Source organism: Rhinatrema bivittatum, chromosome 2, assembly GCF_901001135.1.
Source record: "Rhinatrema bivittatum chromosome 2, aRhiBiv1.1, whole genome shotgun sequence".
NCBI classification, from domain to species: domain Eukaryota; kingdom Metazoa; phylum Chordata; class Amphibia; order Gymnophiona; family Rhinatrematidae; genus Rhinatrema; species Rhinatrema bivittatum.
Genome location: NC_042616.1, coordinates 742,619,482 through 742,639,179, shown reverse-complemented (window position 1 = coordinate 742,639,179; position 19,698 = coordinate 742,619,482). Strand labels below are relative to the sequence as shown.

The following is a 19,698-nucleotide window of genomic DNA, read 5'->3' as shown; positions in this document are numbered from 1 at the left end:
GTCAGGAAGCTGTGCAGATTTGGGAGGAAGCTCTCTCCCATTCGATGTACCTCAGGGCCACCTGGTTACCGGGAGTGGACAATGTATTGGCAGATAAGCTGAGTCATGTCTTTCAACCGCACGAGTGGTCTCTCAACCCCTCGGTAGCGAACTCCATCTTCCAACAATGGGGATATACTCCGATAGACCTCTTTGCAAAGTGGAGAACTACTGCTCTCTAATTCGCAGCAAACACTCTCAACCCAGAGATGCATTCTCTCTCTCTTGGGCAACCAGTCTGCTTTACGCATTCCCTCCACTTCCTCTTCTCTCGAAGACTCTTGTGAAGTTACGTCAGGACAAGGGAACCATGATCCTGATAGCACCTCACTGGCCACACCAAGTGTGGTTTCCAATACTGCAGGATCTCTCCATTCGCAGGCACATTCCATTGGGAAAGGACCCGCTTCTGATCACTCAAAACGGCGGGTGCCTATGACATCCCAATCTTCAAGCCTTGTACCTGATGGCATGGATGTTGAAAGGTTAATCCTTCAACCACTTAACCTTTCTGAGCCAGTTTCCTTTGTCTTGATTGCTTCATGGAAGCCTTCCACGAGAAAAGCTTACTCTTACAAATGGAAAAGGTTCACGTCATGGTGCTCTTCTCAGTCCCTTGACCCCTTTTCCTGTCTAATCCCGAAATTTCTGGACTATCTCTGGCATGTATCAGCATCAGGTCTTAAGACTTCAACATTAGAATGCATGTCAGTGCAGTAGCCGCCTTCCATAAAGGTGTCGGGGATGTCTCTATATCAATACAGCCCCTTGTAACACGTTTTTTGAAGGGCTTGCTTCACCACAAGCCTCCACTATGTCCTCCGGCCCCCTTCTTGGGACCTTAACCTGGTTTTGGATCGGCTCATGAAACCACCATTCGAGCCTCTTCACTCTTGTGAACTTTGATATCTCACATGGAAAGTGATTTTCCTTTTGGCTATCATTTCAGCTCACAGAGTTAGTGAATTTCAGGCTCTAGTTACCTATCCACCTTACACTAAACTCTTGCAGGACCGGGTGGTACTCCGCACTCACCCTAAATTCTTGACTAAGCTAGTTTCGGATTTTCATCTTAATCAATCCATCATACTTCCTACCTTTTTCCCCAGGCCCCATGCCAACCCAGGAGAACAGGCTCTGCATACCCTTGACTGTAAACGGGCTCTAGCGTTTTACCTAGACCATACAGCGACCCACAGGGAAAGCACTCAATTGTTTATCTCTTTCCACCCAAACAAGTTAGGGAAGCCTGTGGGTAAACAGACTCTCTCCTCCTGGTTGGTAGACTGCATATCTTTTTGCTACCAGCAAGCGGGCATTCCATTTCAAGACTGTGTTAAAGCACACTCTGTGAGGGCCATGGCGACTTCAGTAGCACACCTAAATTTGGTGCTACTTCCTGACATCTGCAGGGCTGCCACCTGGAGTTCCCTCCTCACTTTTGCAGCCCACTATTGCTTGGACAAAGCCGGAAGACAAGATTACATCTTCGGCCAATCTGTCCATCGTAACCTGTTTACAACGTGACGTACCAACACCCTTCCGCCTGCCCAGTGGTGTTCAGGACGCCATCTATCAAATTCCACCCCAGTTGTTATGCCTGTTGCACGCCTTTGGGTACATTTGGTGCATGTTTGGACATCCTCAGCTCAATACTCACCCATATGAGCAGACTACCGTCCTGTGAGAAAGCAAATGTTGCTTACCTGTAACAAGTGATCTCACAGGACAGCAGGAAGTTAGTCCTCACGAAACCCACCCGCTGCCTTGTGGTGTTGGGTTCACAACATTTTGTTATTTTATTTTTTGGGACTGCCTGTAGCTTTCAAATAAGACTGAGGGGGGACCCCTGCTGGCTGCAGGGTTAGTGCCATGCTGGGCATGCCCAGTAGGGGCCAGTCAAAGTTCTGGAAACTTTGACAGAAGTTTTCCATGATTGGGCTCCATCCTGATGATGTCACCCATATGTGAGGACTAACATCCTGCTGTCCTGTGAGAACACCTGTTACAGGTAAGCAACATTTGCTATATACATGGTAGAACATGATTTTTATTTCACAGCATTTACAGTTGTTACAGTTTTCTTGAATATGGATAATTTTGATTTGGAAAAAGATCCTATCTTATTATACATCAAAAGGAATGTTTACTTAGATGTTCAGTAATCTTACTGACTTGAACACAGGTTGTTAATCTTTTAACTTACATAATTAGAATGTATGTGTGGTACTGAGTATCTTTTCAAAATATCAGGAAAGACAAAAAAATGTTGGTGAATAAGAGCAATTATCAACTCTGAACGGTGAATTTACTATCACTTCTAGGTTAAGGATCCAACATGAATCCAGAGCGGGCATTAAAGGACCTATGCATTAAAACTCACATTAATAAAAACGCTTATGTGGAGTCTCTAAAAATTTAATATGCACAGTAAAATGCCACTTAAAATGTGATGTAATACATTTTAGCATGTGTGTAACTATTGTCCTGCTATTAACATGAATATTAACCAAAAAAATGCAATTGCTAAAAAGTATATAAACTTTACATAGCATTGAGATAGTTAATTAGCTTATGCACAGAGGGAGGATACAATTCATAGAACTCCACATGGACTCATACACATGTATATATGGCTGCATGGAGAACTACTACAATGTCTTATAACATGTGCATATCAAGTAAATGCAGATTAAAAAATACATATATATATATATATATATATATATATATATATATATATATATATATACATATGTTAGGGGTTGACACACATGCAAATACTAGAGATGTGCATCGTTTTTTGTGTTCGTGTCATTCTTCGTTTTTCGGCCGCCATGGAAAATGTCGTTTTTTTTCAGTTCGGGTCTTTTTTTTCGCGAAAAATCAATTTTTAGTTAGCGCGCACTAACAAAAAACGTTAGATTTTGTTACTTTTTGTTACTTTTTGTTAGTGCGCACTAACTCCCGTTAGTGCGCACTAACGGGGAGTTAGCGCGCACTGACTCCCGTTAGTGCGCACTAATCGGAAAAACAAATTTTTGCGAAAAAATGGGAAAATCCTGATTTTTTTCGGGCTCCCTGAAACATGCCGAATTGGACAATTTCGTTGCAATTTTCCAATTCGGCAAAAACGAATGCACATCTCTAGCAAATACTACAATGCTTACATGCAAATACCTACAATGCATTGAAAGAACATATTTCAAAGTACTGAATGCACCTACTTTTCCAACCTATTTTATAAATATATATGCATATATTTTACATGCAAAAAAAAATACCTGGTCGCATAAAACCCTGATTTAAACAAGTAGTTTGGTATATCTCAAAACTTGCAGGTGCAAATTAAATTACCAGTTTTCTGATTCCTCCACCAGTTTACCCAGTCCTTCTCCAGTGAATTCTCCTAGTTCTTCAACTTTGGTTTCTTCCAGTTCCCCCACTTCTCCTATCCAACCAATAATTGACAACATATCCATCTGATATCAGTTATATGAGATAAATAGTAGGTGTAAAATTCTGTGAATAAGTTACCACATATACTTACATAAGTCTCTTATCAAATACATGCAGATCTTGATCCTGTCCTAGAATTCCCCTAGACTGCCCATTATTTTTGCATATTGATATGTGTATGAAAGAGAAAATATGTGTACATGTTTGATGTTTATACAATTATATGTATGAGAGTACATGATACTTGCACATATACATGTACATTTTTATTTGTGTAACTCTTTCAAAATTCATCATAAAATGAGCAACCCAAGCCTCTTTCCCTCCTGGCTTCAGCTCCTAGATTCACAACTAGATAAAAGTAAGACAGGAAAGTAAGGTTGCTTGTCAGTGCTGAGGGGATTAGTGGGAGTATTACTGTATCCCTAGGAATAAGGTTAAAAGAGAACAAAGAGTTCCAAGGATATGACATACCTGATAGGGATGTGAATCTTTTTTGAATGATTAAAATTATCGTCAGATAATTTTAAAATCGTCCAAAATCGTTAGAGTGCACGATACAATACAAATGCCCACGATTTATCGTCAGGGGCATTTGTATTGTATCGTTAAATAGGGCATACCAAAAAAGCCCCTAAACCCACCCTGACCCTTTAAATTGACCCGACCCGACCCATCGCTATTTTTTTTTTACGGCGGCCCGTGCCGCAAAAAAAAAAAAAACAAAAAACATCTGACCCTTTAAATCGACCCCCCCCTCCCGCTCTTTAAAGATGGCGGGCTGATGGCCGGCGCCATCTTTAAAGATGGCGCCAGCCATCTTTACTCATCAGCCCATATTATACTATGGGCTGATGAGTAAAGATGGCGCCGGCCATCCAGTGCTCCTACCATGTGACAGGGGCCGGCCAATGGCACGGATACCCTGTCACATGGTAAGGGCAAAGGGGCATCGGCGCCATTTATGTTTTTTTTTTTAGAACAGGTGATGCCTGTGAAATCTTTCCCCGAGGCCCCCCTGGATCTCTCCTCTCCCCGAGGCCCCCCTGGATCTCTCCCCAAGGTCTCCCGAGGCCCCCCTGGACCACCAGGTAACTTTAAAAGGTTTTGGGGGGGTCGGGAGGGGGGGTTGATTTAAAGGGTCATATGTTTTTGTTTTGTTTTTTTGCGGCGTGGGCCTCCGTAAAAAAAAAATAGCGATGGGTCGGGTCGGGAGGGGGGGTTGATTTAAATGGTCGGATGGGTTTTTTTGGGTTTTTTTCCGGCGCGGGCCTCCGTAAAAAAATAATTAGCGATGGGTCGGGTCGGGAGGGGGGGGGTCAATTTAAGGGGTTGGATGGTTTTTTTTGTTTTTTTTGCGGCGCGGGCCTCCGTAAAAAAATAATTAGCGATGGGTCAGGTCGGGAGGTCGATTTAAAGGGTCGGATGTGTTGTTTTTTTTTGCGGTGCGGGCCTCCTAAAAAAATGTGAATTGGAATCGGAAACGATTCCAATTCACATATCTTAACGATCAGATTTGAGCCCCCCCGCAGCCGAATCTGATCGTTAAGACGATCTGGCACACGATTCACATCTCTAATACCTGATGTGAGTACATATCTCTACCCACATGTCTTCTCTGTATGAGTGTTGAAAGAGCAGCATGGAAGGATGTAGTTGGTGAGGGAAGAGAGCATGGAAGGAGTTACCCTGGATGGAATCTAGTTGTCCTGACTCAGATGTGCACCATCATCTGACAACCCCCCCCCCCCAACACACAAATATTGTGTAATGTTGGCCCTGCAGTGACTGGTTGATACTAGCTGCCAGGTCCTCAAATGTGAAATAAAAGAATTATGCACTGAAGTCAAAAGTGTTGGTGAATTCAAGAAAATATGAACATTTATTTTATTTATTTATTTATTTATTTATTTATTTAAGGATTTATATACCGGAGGTTCCTGTATAATATACATATCACCCCGGTTTACAATGAACAGTAACTATGAACATCCAACTCTCTTTTCAACCTGAAATCTTAGAATGCTTACTGTAGTCTTTGGCAACACCATTAATGCAAATGACAGTAAAGAGGTCTTCAATTAACCTGTTGCTTGGAAATACATTTATGGTCTGCAAATAAATACATATTAATTTTTGAAGTTTTCTAATATGTGATGGTGACTCTGCTGTTTCACCTCCTACTATCTTTTGCTGATTTATCCCTCTCCTCTATTTCTCTCTTGTCCTCCATATGTCCTAGATCTCCTCCTATTGCATGAGCACTGACTCCTCTACATGTCACCACCAAGGTATCACTGCCCTACCATCTCCACCCTTGCCAGTCTTGATGCCAGAGAATATCCAAATCTGACCACCCTCTTTCTACAAACACTCTGAAGTGTTGGGCCTAAAGATAAACTTGGCCCCTTAGTGACCCTTTAAGAAGATATTAAGACACGTTACCTCTTATGATTGAGGCCTCTATGACAAAAAATAATTAGCTGGGAGTGCCCATAAATGATACCAGACAAACAAAGGGCAAAAGAGATTTTGAGAATTTAATGTATTAAGAAAATAGTGTCAATCAAAAATGCTATAAAGCAGGACAATCAGGTCTTAAGATTTAAATGCAGCCTAAAATGGTAGGTGTTATTAGATTGGATTTGAAAAATATGACACACTAACTCCATAAGTCTATTCCAAGCATATGGTGCAGCCAGGTAGAAAGCACAGAGATGGAAATTTGCAGTAAAGGAGAAGTTCATAGAAAATGAGCAAAGTTTATGAGGAAAGGCATGGAGTAGGGATCAATTTTGTTTTCAAAATGAAACGTGAAAAACAACATAATTTTGTCAGATTTTCAATCATTTTGCTTTGATAAACAATGAAATGAAATAGGAAATTTCCTCTAATTTCCTATTTTGTTTCTCCTGAATACCATTCCTAGTATGGAGAGTTAATAGAAGGGAGAGAGTGAAGAGCTGCAGAATGAATGCTCTTGTAGATGTGTAAAAGGAGCTTGAACTGTATGTGGAAATAGGGATCCAATGTAGTAATCAGAGGAAGGGGTGGGCATAGCAACTTTGTTGAAAATTAAATTGCACAGCTGAATTTTGGATAGATTGTAGTATGGAGAAGTGGTTCACTGGGAGTCATGTAAGGAGAAAGTTGTGATAGTCTAAGTGGGAGGTGAAGATTATGGGGATAAGGATTCTGGTAATAGGCTCAGAAAGGAATGGACGGATTTTGAATTTTGGTGAGGCAACAACTGACGCCGCCAAGAGTGGTACACTTTTACTATGGCTCCAAAGGCCTTCATCATTTGGGAATGCCAGTAGTGAAGGAAAGGATGGGTTTGGCTTGAGGGGTGAGAGAGGATGGGGAAAAGAAGAGGCCATTTAATGTCATAACATAATAATTACCAATGATGGGGGGATGAGTTAGCCCCCTCATCCTTGGGCCTTTCAACTTGCCACATTTATTGCATTTCAGAGAACTGGAGGTAAGGGGCATAGGCCTATCAACCTGAATTTGAATGTCACTTAAGAGAAAAGGGGGCCGTGCCACCTACTAAGACTTTTAAAAAAAATGTCATTCTCTTGGTACTTATTCTTTGAATATAGCTACATAGGTACATTTACTTGGATAATTTTAAACCTAACCAGTGATATTCAAAGATAGCTGGTTAGGTTTAAAGTTATCCGGTTAAAAGAGGCCAACTAACTTTTACCTAGATTTATCAAATAGTTATAAATATTGTGTAAACAGCATCCATGATAAAAAAAAAAAAAAAAAAAGAGGGGGCAAGGTTAGGCTAATTTCTCTGCAACTGCATTATAAAGCTATTTTCCACAACAAATTTATTGCACCCCATATTATTTTCACATTGAGGGGGGAGGGAAGAAAAGAGAGAGAGAGAGAGAGAGGAGGAGGAAGGGAGAGAGAGAGAGAAATATTCTGTAAAGGCTCACATATAAGTGAACAAATTATACCACTATAAGAGGGGGCATTAGTAACTCGGGGTGAGGGTTTGGTGGTGGGGTAGGAATTGGGGGCAGTTTTACATACTCAGACATAAAGATTTTTTGTGGTTTGAAGTGATGAAAGGTAAAAGAAGAGTAGAATTATACAATGTCCTCTCTACCTAGCTTGATTGCAGCTAGGTAGAGAGTGTATCAAGCTAGGTAGAGAGTATATTGTACAAATCTACTCTACTTTTACCTTTCATCACTTCAAATCACAAAAAAACTTCACTGATGCAACTGTGCTGTTGGTAGCTATGACTGTATATGTAAAACTGCCTCCTTTATATTGTATGCACCTACATTGTTAGGTTTATGGACCATATGCAAGTTCCATTTGCAACTCACCTGCTCTCTTGTTTCATTTAAGGCAGGATTTTAAAAGCCTGTTTCATGTAAAAATCACCATTTACGTGCGTGGCTGGGCCCTGCATGTGCCTCGTGCATTTTTAAAAGGGCCCAGCCATGAGCATAAGTGGCGATATGTGCACAAGTACAGGGACCTAAAAAAGGGGTGGTCTAGGGCGTGGTCTGGGCAGGAAGGGGCGAGGTGAGGAGGGACAGAGGCTGGCCAGTTTTCCCAGTTCATTTTCAGTTCATCCAGGTAAGGAATAGGACTTCCAACCCCCCCTCCCCCCCCTAGTTTAATAGTCTCTATTCTCCCCTTAATATCCCACCAATCTCTGTTTTTATCTTTATTTTATAACTTACCTATGATCCATAGCACAATTAAAGTTACAAAGCAGGGGACCCTGGTCTGCGCCAATGTGCATAAGTATTTCAGTGCAAATTTCAAGTTAACATCCAGGAACGCCCATACCTCATTCCTTTTTTTAAACTTTTCATTTGTGTGCATAGCAACAAGCATGCCCGTACTATTCAGGCATCTTTTAAAATCCACTCAGCATGTGCCAGCCTGACTTCTGCACATATGTCTCTGTTTTGCTGCATGCTGGGATTTTAAAATTCACCTTTAAGTGTTTGGTATCATCCTTTAGCAAGTATGTATAAAAAAAATCTTAATATTGTCCCTGCCAAATTTAAAGACAGTTATTTGAAGCTGTTCTGTCAGCTTTTACCATGCGTAGTATGGAAAATTGCATACTGTATATCGTGCATGGGGTTTCTGCATGTTTATTAGGGATGTGAATCGTTTTAGGACGATTAAAATTATCGTCCGATAATTTTAATATCGTCTTAAACCGTTATGGAACACAATACAATACAGATTCTAACGATTTATCGTTATAAATCGTTAGAATCGTGAGCCGGCACACTAAAACCCCCTAAAACCCACCCCCGACCCTTTAAATTAAATCCCCCACCCTCCCGAACCCCCCCCAAATAACTTAAATAACCTGCGGGTCCAGCGGCGGTCCGGAACGGCAGCGGTCCGGAACGGGCTCCTGCTCCTGCATCTTGTCGTCTTCGGCCGGCGCCATTTTCCAAAATGGCGCCGAAAAATGGCGGCGGCCATAGACGAAAAAGATTGGACGGCAGGAGGTCCTTCCGGACCCCCGCTGGACTTTTGGCAAGTCTCGTGGGGGTCAGGAGGCCCCCCACAAGCTGGCCAAAAGTTCCTGGAGGTCCAGCGGGGGTCAGGGAGCGATTTCCCGCCGCGAATCGTTTTCGTACGGAAAATGGCGCTGGCCACACGCGTATGGCCGGCGCCATTTTCCGTACGGAAAATGGCGCCGGCAGGAGATCGACTGCAGGAGGTCGTTCAGCGAGGGTTCCGGCGCCTCGCTGAACGACCTCCTGCAGTCGATCTCCTGCCGGCGCCATTTTCCGTACGAAAACGATTCGCGGCGGGAAATTGCTCCCTGACCCCCGCTGGACCTCCAGGAACTTTTGGCCAGCTTGTGGGGGGCCTCCTGACCCCCACGAGACTTGCCAAAAGTCCAGCAGGGGTCCGGAAGGACCTCCTGCCGTCCAATCTTTTTCGTCTATGGCCGCCGCCATTTTTCGGCGCCATTTTGGAAAATGGCGCCGGCCGAAGACGACAAGATGCAGGAGCAGGAGCCCGTTCCGGACCGCTGCCGTTCCGGACCGCCGCTGGACCCGCAGGTTATTTAAGTTATTTGGGGGGGGGGTTCGGGAGGGTGGGGGATTTAATTTAAAGGGTCGGGGGTGGGTTTTAGGGGGTTTTAATGTGCCGGTTTTTCGATTTTTCGATTTTTTAACGATTTTTAACGATTTTTCACGATATTTTACCCCCCCAAACGGCAACAATACGATTCCCTCCCCCTCCCAGCCGAAATCGATCGTTAAGACGATCGAGGACACGATTCACATCCCTAATGTTTATACAAATAGGGAGCATAACTTTCAAACAGCTGTGTGCAGCAGCATATACTCGTTTTTGTGGCCACACATATATTTAGAATACTATGTTATAATTTGCATACGATATGTTTTATAAAATGTGCATATATCTACTCTGCAATATATGTTTGTATGTAGGCTTAGGTGTGAATGCATGCAATACACTGAAACTTTACCTACTTATTTTAAAAATATATTTCTGAATATTTTTGATGTGAAAGTAAAGTAATACTTTTTAAGAACCAATTTACTCATGTAAATTGGTGCATTCCATGTCCTGTGCGTGTCGAAATTACCAGTCTTACTATTCAGTCCTCCATTTCACCTGTCCCTTCTGCAGCCCATTGAGATCCTCCTCGTTCTTCAGTTCACCCACCCAGTTAGTATTACACAATAAACACAATTAGTGTCACTTACACCAGATAAGGTACAAGAGCATGCAAGTAAGTTGAAAATTGTATGTGCAAAAATGCCTTTTAAAATAGTAACCTGCATGCATAAATGTTGGCCCTGCCCAGGAACCCCCTTTTTTACATGCCTATCTATGTGCAAAAGTGAAAATGTGCACATGTTTTGGACTTTTATAAAATACAGAATATGTAAGTCGAGGATACTTACGCACGTATATGCTAATTTTTATGTGTATAATGTTTTGAAAATGCATCTTATGTTTTATAAAATATGGTATCAAGTATATATCTATGTGATTCTGGAAAGTATTTATTTATGTATTAAAAAAAAAATTATATCCCATTATCGGCAAGGTTCAGCAAGTTTTACAATGAAAATATACATATTCACTTGACTGAATTGGAATTGTTCTAATTTATTATTTTTGTTCTAAAGAGTTAGCAGCAGAATACTAAAGGTATAAATTGTCCATTTTTAAAAATCCTGTATCTTATGCCTATACAAAATTATTCATTCATTATTAGAATACTGTACAGATATCTTAAAATCTAATAATCTGATCAGCACTGAAACCAGTTAAAATATGTAACGTATGTATGTGTTTAGTAAGAACTATTTCACTTTATTTTGCAGCTAAACTGCGTGAATCATGTTTTGACCCAGGAAATATAATGAATGGAACTAGACTTGGAATGGATTATAAACTGGGATCAACAGTCACATACTATTGTGATGCTGGTTATATCCTTCAGGGGTATTCTACACTAACCTGCATTATGGGAGATGATGGGAGACCTGGGTGGAACAGAGCACTCCCCAGTTGCCATGGTAGGAACCTCCAGTAGTAATTCATAACTACAAGGGGGGTGGGGGGACTACAGTTTGGAGTGACAACCACTACAACTGCTTGTTCTGTAAACGATTTTGATGTACCTCTTGATTGTGTTACGAAGCACAAAATCGAAGACTGAGAGGTCAATTTTAAAAGAGATGAAGTGCTTGAATTTTGGAGTCGTATACAAAACTCAGCCCTTTAGAAAAATGACTAGTTTCACCAGGCTCCTATATTTAAGTGCCATAAATGTGGACTGGGCAGCAATAGGAGCAGAATTGGAAGAGGAAGAAAGTTAGGCACTTAGCACTGATTTTCACTATTATACACAATAGTTACATAGGTATCTATTTATCAAAGTGCAATGACAGTAAACCCATGGAAATGCACACTATTTCTCACAGCGCCCAATATTTACAATGGGAATTATTTGCCTAAACAAGGGTTAATGCATGGTCCCTCACCATGCATCTGTTAGAATCCTAAATCATGGCAAATGAATAGTAAGTAGGCTGGGAAAGGGGTGGGTTTCAGAGACTGTCAAATACATTGTTAATAGTTACTTTGTTGTATTATTGCAGGAGGTCTTTGATATACTGAAATGCGAAAAAAAGATATATAAATAAAATAAAAAATTCAGCCCCTTATATTTAGGTGAATTCTCTGCAGGAAATTTGGAACCCTAAAATTCAGCTTAGCATTTTCCTAATTTAGGACTTAGGGGTTCAAATTCAATGCTATTTGTCTGGCTAAGGGGGTCATGCATGATAGGTTGAGGTGAGGTGTTAGTGGTGGTTTAGGGCCCAGTTTCACATGTATGAACAGCACAGTACACCTTGGTGAAGATTTGACCTCATTTGGAGTGAGGAAAGTCTCAAAAAGATGATATTTTGTACTATGTTCTCTTACCCTAGCTTGATGGTACCCTGTTTTAGAGTCTCATTCTACATGAAAAACTGGCCCCTAAACCCTAAACCACCACCAACACCTCACCTCAACCTATTAGATTCAATTGCCCTCCTATAGAGATATAAATAGTTGCACTCTGTAAGGCCCTCCCCAGAGGCTCACTCTCACTCTCACTCCCTTCTCCCCTCTCCCCTCTCCCCTTTTCCTTCCCAAGCCCAGACATAGCCAAAATGCAATTCAAAAAATTTATCACAAATTGCATTATGATCATTTCCTGCATATCGCACAGCCTAATGCTAGGAAAAAAGGTGTAGTTATTTCCGGCCTTAAAACTGTGCAATTGCATGCGTTATGCTATCGCACAGTGTGATATAACCCCTCGTTTTACTAAATCCCACTCAAATTCATTCCTGACCCTACCCCTCCCAAAAATTTGCATTCACGCCATGTGTTAATGTTCTTATCGCATGCATTATGGTGTTGACACATGTGTTAATGCGTTATCGCGTGTGTTAACGCTATAATGCTGTTTAGTTAGACAGTAAGTCTATAATAGCTATTCATCTGCCTTAAAGATAGTCAGATACATTTATCTGGCTAACTTTAAGATAGCTGAGTAAATTCATCAGTATGAAGGCACCACTGAATATCTCAACCAAGTTAGCTGGATAAGTTACATCCGGCTAATTTCAGTAGCTGGATGGCAGGCAAATATTGGCCTCTTGGTCATTAAGTATTTGTTGAAAATTAACCTCTAAGTGCCTTTAACTCCTGGAAAATATGTTTAAATTGTTTGTTGCATGCTCTGGGGTATAATGATGCACTTTAAAAGTCCAGAAACAATAATAAAAAAAAATCATAAACTGAATTAGTTGAAATCAAATTTCAGTGATGCTAAATGACAGAGTGATGGAATCAAAGCATTACTGAAACTGCCTTATAATTAGTTAAGACCTCATGTTGTTTTGACTGTGCACTAAAGATTTTGATGGACTTGTCTGACAAGTTGTAATTGGATCTTTTTAAATTTAATGTTTATTAGGAACCGTAAAGACACATTACAAATATGCATATGTCCATAAAATGAAATTTCCCACTATATGTATGCATACAAATTATCCATTAATTCTTTTTAATTTTTCAGAGGGTAATTTTGAAACAGCCCACATAGCAATAATGTCTGTGTATGCTTTGTACACTCAAAGTTTATTAAGTATTTTCAAGACAAACTTATTAGGTAGATGTTAAAAGGGTTGCTTGTGCAAAAACAGCCCCACACACATGTTTGTGGGCCATGCACGAGCAACTTGAATTTTAAGAAGCCAGGAACTACAAATAAGGAGCAAGGAATGGGTGTTGGCAAGATATATATATGTGTGAGAGAGAGAGAGAGAGAGAGAGAGAGAGAGAGAGAGAGAGAGAGAGAGAGAGAGAGAGAGAGAGAGAGAGACTTACTATAGTGCCTATGCCCTAGACAGGTATTTTAATCCCTATGGGAGGGCCACCTACTAACTCGGGGTGGGGATTAGGTATCAGCGTCGGGGGTTGGGGGCCACTTTCGCATTCCACATGAGACCTACGGAAAGAACAGTGGTCTCTAGTGAAGATTTGCTGGCCGTCGGAGTGAGAAAACTCACTCCAAGAGGAGATGTGGGCAACGTTCTCTCCACCTAGCTTGCCCTAATGCGTTACCAATGCGATATTGGAAAATGAGGCCCTAAGTTACGCAGGTAATTTTACTACTGGTCCCGATGAGGTGCAAATTTGGGGCCAGAGGGATCCTGAATACAGGGACAGAGGGAGACAGGGACTCTGCCAATCTGACACTCTCTATAGATCCCACTGTAAGGGGGGTGGGGTGTTAAATTGGTCTGCCTAGGGTGCAAGGGTAAAAAATCCCACCCTGAGTTGAAAGTGCCCCTCTTACAGTGGGATAGAGAGAGAATATCAGATTAGCAGTGTCTGTCCGTCTGTCCGTCCTTTAAAATTTACTTGGTGCTCTTTTTGCTTTAAAATATTCTGGTTATTAGCTGACTGTGTGCATATGTTCATGTATATAAAGTTACAACTGCTTGGAGAGGTCAACCTATTGTTCATGTGTGCATACTTTGTTAAAATAAAAAAAAATGTTTGTGAAAGTGCCAAATCCACCCCCTGGAATGTCTCTGCTCAGTTTGCATAAAAATACACATAATATGGTTATGAGCTTATGTTTACACACACACTGAGCCTTATTCTATAACAGTACAGCCATTCATAAGCATAACATTGGGTTTTATGTGCATAAATAACTTTCAGAATTACCCCTCCTCAATAACTGCTCTTCCTACTCACCAATATAAAACAGTAGGGATGTGCAAGGTTAAAAAAACTCATTCTCATTTTATGCTCATTTTTGGGAGTTTTTTCCCCACAAATTTCAGTTTGTGGTTTGCTTGATTCATTTCATTTGTATGAAAAAAACATATTAAACAATAAAAAAAATAAACTCCCCAAAACGTCCAAAAAATGAAAGCAAGGCCTCCCTCCTACCTTCTTGGAAAAATGCCAGGAACAGGATCCCCTGGGCCCCAAAATACCCGGTAGGTTGCTGTGGCCTCGGCCTACACTAGGCTGACACCTTGGCCTAGGCTAAAATCTGATCCCAGGACTGACACCATGACTCACAATGGAAAATGGGTCCTAATGCCTGGGCCTCAGCCTAGGCCAGAGCCCAAGCCCAGGCCCAACGCTGTGACCTGACCTAGAGGCCGGGTCCCAATGCTGGGGCCTCAGCCTGGACTCAGGCCTGACACTGTGACCCTTACACTGAGGCTGGGTCTTCATGCCTGGGCCTCAGCCTATGCCTGAACCCAACCCCTGGCTGAATGCATTGACCTGACCCAAAGGCTAGGTTCTGACACCAAGGCCTCAACCAGGACTCAAGTCTGACGCTGTAACCCGACCTGGAGTCTGTGTCCCTATGCTGGGGCCTCGGCACGGACCCAGGCCCAACACTGTGGCCTGACCCGGAGGCCTGGTCCTGATGCCTTGGCTTTGGCCTAGGCCAGAGCTCGAGCCCAGGCCTAACACTACGACCCAACCTGGAGGAAGGGTCCTGATGCAGGGGCCTCGGCTGAGGCCAGTGCCCGATCCCAGGCTTAATGCTGTAACATGTCCCAGAGGCCAGGTCCCGATGCCAAGGCCTAGGCTTGGACCCAGGCCTGGGAACTCTTCTTCTCAGTTCTCTTCTTTCTTCGGCTCTTCAATGCCAAATGATGGCATCCACAAGGGTGGTGTCAGAGTTAATTAACTCCAGTGCACTCACCCCTGTGGACTGCACCACAGGTCAGAAAGTGGTGATGGGCATAGTGTGTCTTGGCTTATGTCCTGTCATCAGAACCTGCCTCTTGGTTGGGTCATGGTGTTGGGCTTGTGCTCAGGTTCCAGCCTAGGCCAAGGCCCAGGTGTTGGGATCTGGCCTCCAGGTCGGGTTGTGGCATTGGGCCTTTGTGACGAGGCCCTGGCATCAGGACCTGGCATCTGAGTTGGGTCGTGGCTTAGGGCCTGGGCTTGGGCTTTGAGACCCAGGCCTTAGGACCCAGTCTCAAGGGCAGGTTGTGGCATTGGGCCTGGGTCCTGGTCTAAGCCTTGGTGTCAGGACCAAGCCTTCATATTAGGTCATATCATCAGGCCTGAGTACAAGCCCTGGCCTAGGCCAAGGCCCCAGTGTCAGGTGCCTGGCCTTTGATCTCGGCCAAGGCTATCCTAGTTGATGCCCTCGCTTTGGGCCTAGACCTAGGTTTGATGCATTGGTTTAAAATGAAAAAAATGAATAAGGTTTGTTTCATTCAAGGGTACCCCCAATTTGGTTCAAGCCCCCCCCCCCCAAATGAAACAAATTATCCTTATTCATCACATTTAGTAATTTTGTTTTAAATGAATGCACATCCCTATAAAACACCACTCACCAATGCAATTGTCATCCCAGAATTTCCCCACAAAATATCCCACACCTGCCTGTCAAGTCTGGTTAGTACCAGAAGCAGAAGGAGGGTTGGCTGCTAGTACTAAGGACCCTGCTGTTGCTTTAGTCTATCATTCATTCAATTGACACTATGTAGGAAGTTTGACAACCCTGGGATGCCAGGAATCACCATTGTAATGTTTTCAGTAGTCCTGTTTCTTTAGGGTGGCCTGTTGAGGGCAGCTGGTCATTGTCAAAGGGTGACCTAAACAGCTGTATACCTTTGAGACCTCTGTAAGTCATCTCTAGGACTTTATGGCTGGTGAGCACATTATGTAAGGATTGAACTTTGGCAAAACAAATTTGCTTGCGTTCTTGTTATAGTGACCCATTCTTTACTGGAGTTGTTTTCCTTGACTTCACTTTCTGTGAAATTTCTGCTGTATTAATTCCCTTGCACAGGTTGTCATGCTGAAACAAGCTTCATCTTTAATTTCAACCCAATTTAATTCTGCTAGTTTTTAATGCATTTGCTTTGAATTTTATGCATCCAGCTTTTTCACTGCAAAGCTTTTGATGTTTAGTATGCCACAGTTCACATTTGTTATCCGATTCTGATATCATTCCTCTATTCACTTCTTATTATTTTCTTAATATTTCATTGGTTTTATATTTTCCCAGTTAACTGTTAATTCTGTGTTAGTGTCATACTGAGGATTTTGCTTGTCTTTTCTTATTTGTTGTAAACCTTATTGACAAGGATGGTAACTTTCAAAGAGGAGCACAGGTACACATGTGCGCAGATTCGGAAGCCTGCACCCAGGGACTCTGATATTTTATAATATACATGCATATATGCATATCTGAGGTAAAATAGCCTGACCACGTGGACATGTGAGCTCAGTTTTAAGTGGATGTGTGCTTGTGCGGGTAAATGCTGCTTCTACCGATTAAGTGGGGGGGATTTTAAAAGGCACACGAACTGGCACCATTGCCAGTTTTCCCACTTTGTTCCCAGATTGCCCAGTTAAGGGATAGGACTTCCACAGCCCCCTAGATTAATAGACTCCCTTCCGCATGTTATCCCCGACCTTTAAAACTCCATTAATCTGCCTAGATTTTTTAATTGTATAAATTACACGTCAGCCATAGGAGAAACAAAGTTAAGCAGCAGGGGACCCCGGCGTGTGCCAGTACACATAAGTATTTACTCACAAATGCCATGTTAAAATCTCAGAACGCCCATGCCCTGCTCAAACCACAGCCATCTCCCAACCCTTTTTGGAAATTTTTCATTTGTGTGCACAGCGGCATGAATGCGTATATCCCAACAACTTTAAAAATCCACATGGCATGCATTGGCCCAACATATTCGCACATACCCTAATTGATGCATGTGTTGGGCTTTTAAAATTCATGGAGAGGGGTATCAATTTCTTAATTTTGAATGTTATTTTATGCAATTGCATATAAAATGTGTTTAGAAGCATGCACAATGTTGGAAACTTTGCAGGTCTGCCTATTGGTGTGGTCCTTGATCAAGGTAAATATGAGAGAGTCATTTTTATTATTTTAAGGGAAATAAAAAAGAACAATTTTTATCTATCCTTTTGATTTTCTTTTTACTATTCAATACTTACATGTTGAAAATATTTGATCATCTCTGTCTCTTTCTTAATCAAGCCTTATTGAATGTAATATCTGCTAAATGGAAAACTACTTTGATTTATGATTTGTTTGTAGACAAGTATATTGACATTTCCTGTAACATTGAGTCTTGTTGAATGACTTGGATGAAGTCACTTTCTCACCATTCTGCCCTCCAGATTATAGTTTGTTAAGATGGGGAGATGTGGCAAAGAGAGTGCAATTCTTTACAAAATCCAATTCTACTTTGTAGTGTTCTGGTCAAAAAACAGTTGTATCAGAATGCTTTTGAAAATGAGAGGTTATGATTGCTTTCCTATGTTTGTTGTTTATCAAGTGTCATTACTCTTTAAGTGACCTGTTAGTAATTATATCAGAGGTAGTCTTAAATTACACCAAGGTGAGTATTTTAGGAGACTTTAACATTAATATTAACAGATACAAACTTAGGCCTGGATTTATCAAAATGTGATAAGTATCGCATGTGATAGAAAAAGGGGGGTGGTTTATACTAATAGACAGTTTATTGCAATTTGTGCTAATTACCTCTGTGAAGAGCAAAGTTAGAGAGCGAGAGAGAGACTAGCCATAATGTCCTCTCCCTAGATAGGTATTTGTATCCTATGGGAGAACATAAGAACATAAGAAAATGCCATACTGGGTCAGACTAAGGGTCCATCAAGCCCAGCATCCTGTTTCCAACAGTAGCCAATCCAGGCCATAAGAACCTGGCAAGTACCCAAAAACTAAGTCTATTCCATGTTACCATTGCTAATGGCAGTGGCTGTTCTCTAAGGGGCGGATTTTAAAAGGCGCGCAAATAGCCTACTTTTGTTTGCGCTCCAGGCGCAAACAAAAGTACGCTGGATTTTAGTAGATACGCGCGGAGCCGCACGTATCTGCTAAAAACCTGGATCGGCGCGCGCAAGGCTATGGATTTTGTATAGCCGGCGCGCGCCGAGCCGCGCAGCCTACCCCCGTTCCCTCCAAGGCCGCTCCGAAATCGGAGCAGCCTCGGAGGGAACTTTCCTTTGCCCTCCCCTCACCTTCCCCTCCCTTCCCCTACCTAACCCACCCGCCCGGCCCTGTCTAAACCCCCCCCTTACCTTTGTCGGGGGATTTACGCCTCCCAGAGGGAGGCGTAAATCCCCGCGCGCGAGCGGGCCTCCTGCGCTCCGGGCCGTGACCTGGGGGCGGGTACGGAGGGCGCGGCCACGCCCCCGGACCGCCCCGGGCCGTAGCCACGCCCCCGTACTTGCCCCCAAAACGCTGCTGACACGCCCCCGAAACGCCGCGACGACCGGGCCCGCCCCTGACACGCCCCCGACACGCCCCCCTCGGAGAACCCCGGGACTTACGCGAGTCCCGGGGCTCTGCGCGCGCCGGGAGGCCTATGTAAAATAGGCTTCCCGGCGCGCAGGGCCCTGCTCGCGTAAATCCGCCCGGTTTTGGGCGGATTTACGCGAGCAGGGCTCTGAAAATCCGCCCCTAAGTGAACTTAATAGCAGGTAATGGACTTCTCCTCCATGAACTTACCCAATCCTTTTTTAAACACCGCTTTACTACCTGCACTAACCACATCCTCTGGCAACAAATTCCAGAGTTTGTGCGTTGAGTAAAAAAGAAATTTCTCTGATTAGTTTTAAATGTGCCCCATGCTAACTTCATGGAGTACCCCCTAGTCTTTCTACTATCCGAAAGAGTAAATAACTGATTCACATCTACCCATTCTAGACCTCTCATAATTTTAAACATCTCTATCATATCCCCCCTCAGCCATCTCTTCTCCAAGCTGAAAAGTCCTAACCTCTTTAGTCTTTCCTCATAGGGGAGCTGTTCCATTCCCCTTATCATTTTGGTAGCCCTTCTCTGTATCTTCTCCATCGCAATTATATCTTTTTTGAGATGCGGTGACCAGAATTGTACACAGTATTCAAGGTGCGGTCTCACCATGGAGCGATACAGAGGCATTATGACATTTTCCGTTTTATTCACCATTCCCTTTCTAATAATTCCCAACATTCTGTTTGCTTTTTTGACTGCTGTAGCACACTGAACTGAAGATTTCAATGTGTTATCCACTATGACGCCTAGATCTCTTTCTTGGGTTGTATCACCTAATATGG

General features: G+C 42.7%; 1 protein-coding gene across 1 annotated transcript in view; it reads left to right on the top strand.

Annotated features, from left to right (window-relative positions):
* The window catches only part of CSMD3 (CUB and Sushi multiple domains 3), a 3,551,396-nt gene that overhangs the window by 2,396,702 nt on the left and 1,134,996 nt on the right, over positions 1 to 19,698 (top strand). Inside the window, 1 exon segment of the mRNA XM_029591914.1 lies at positions 10,872 to 11,066. Within this exon segment, the coding sequence (XP_029447774.1) occupies positions 10,872 to 11,066 (195 nt within the window).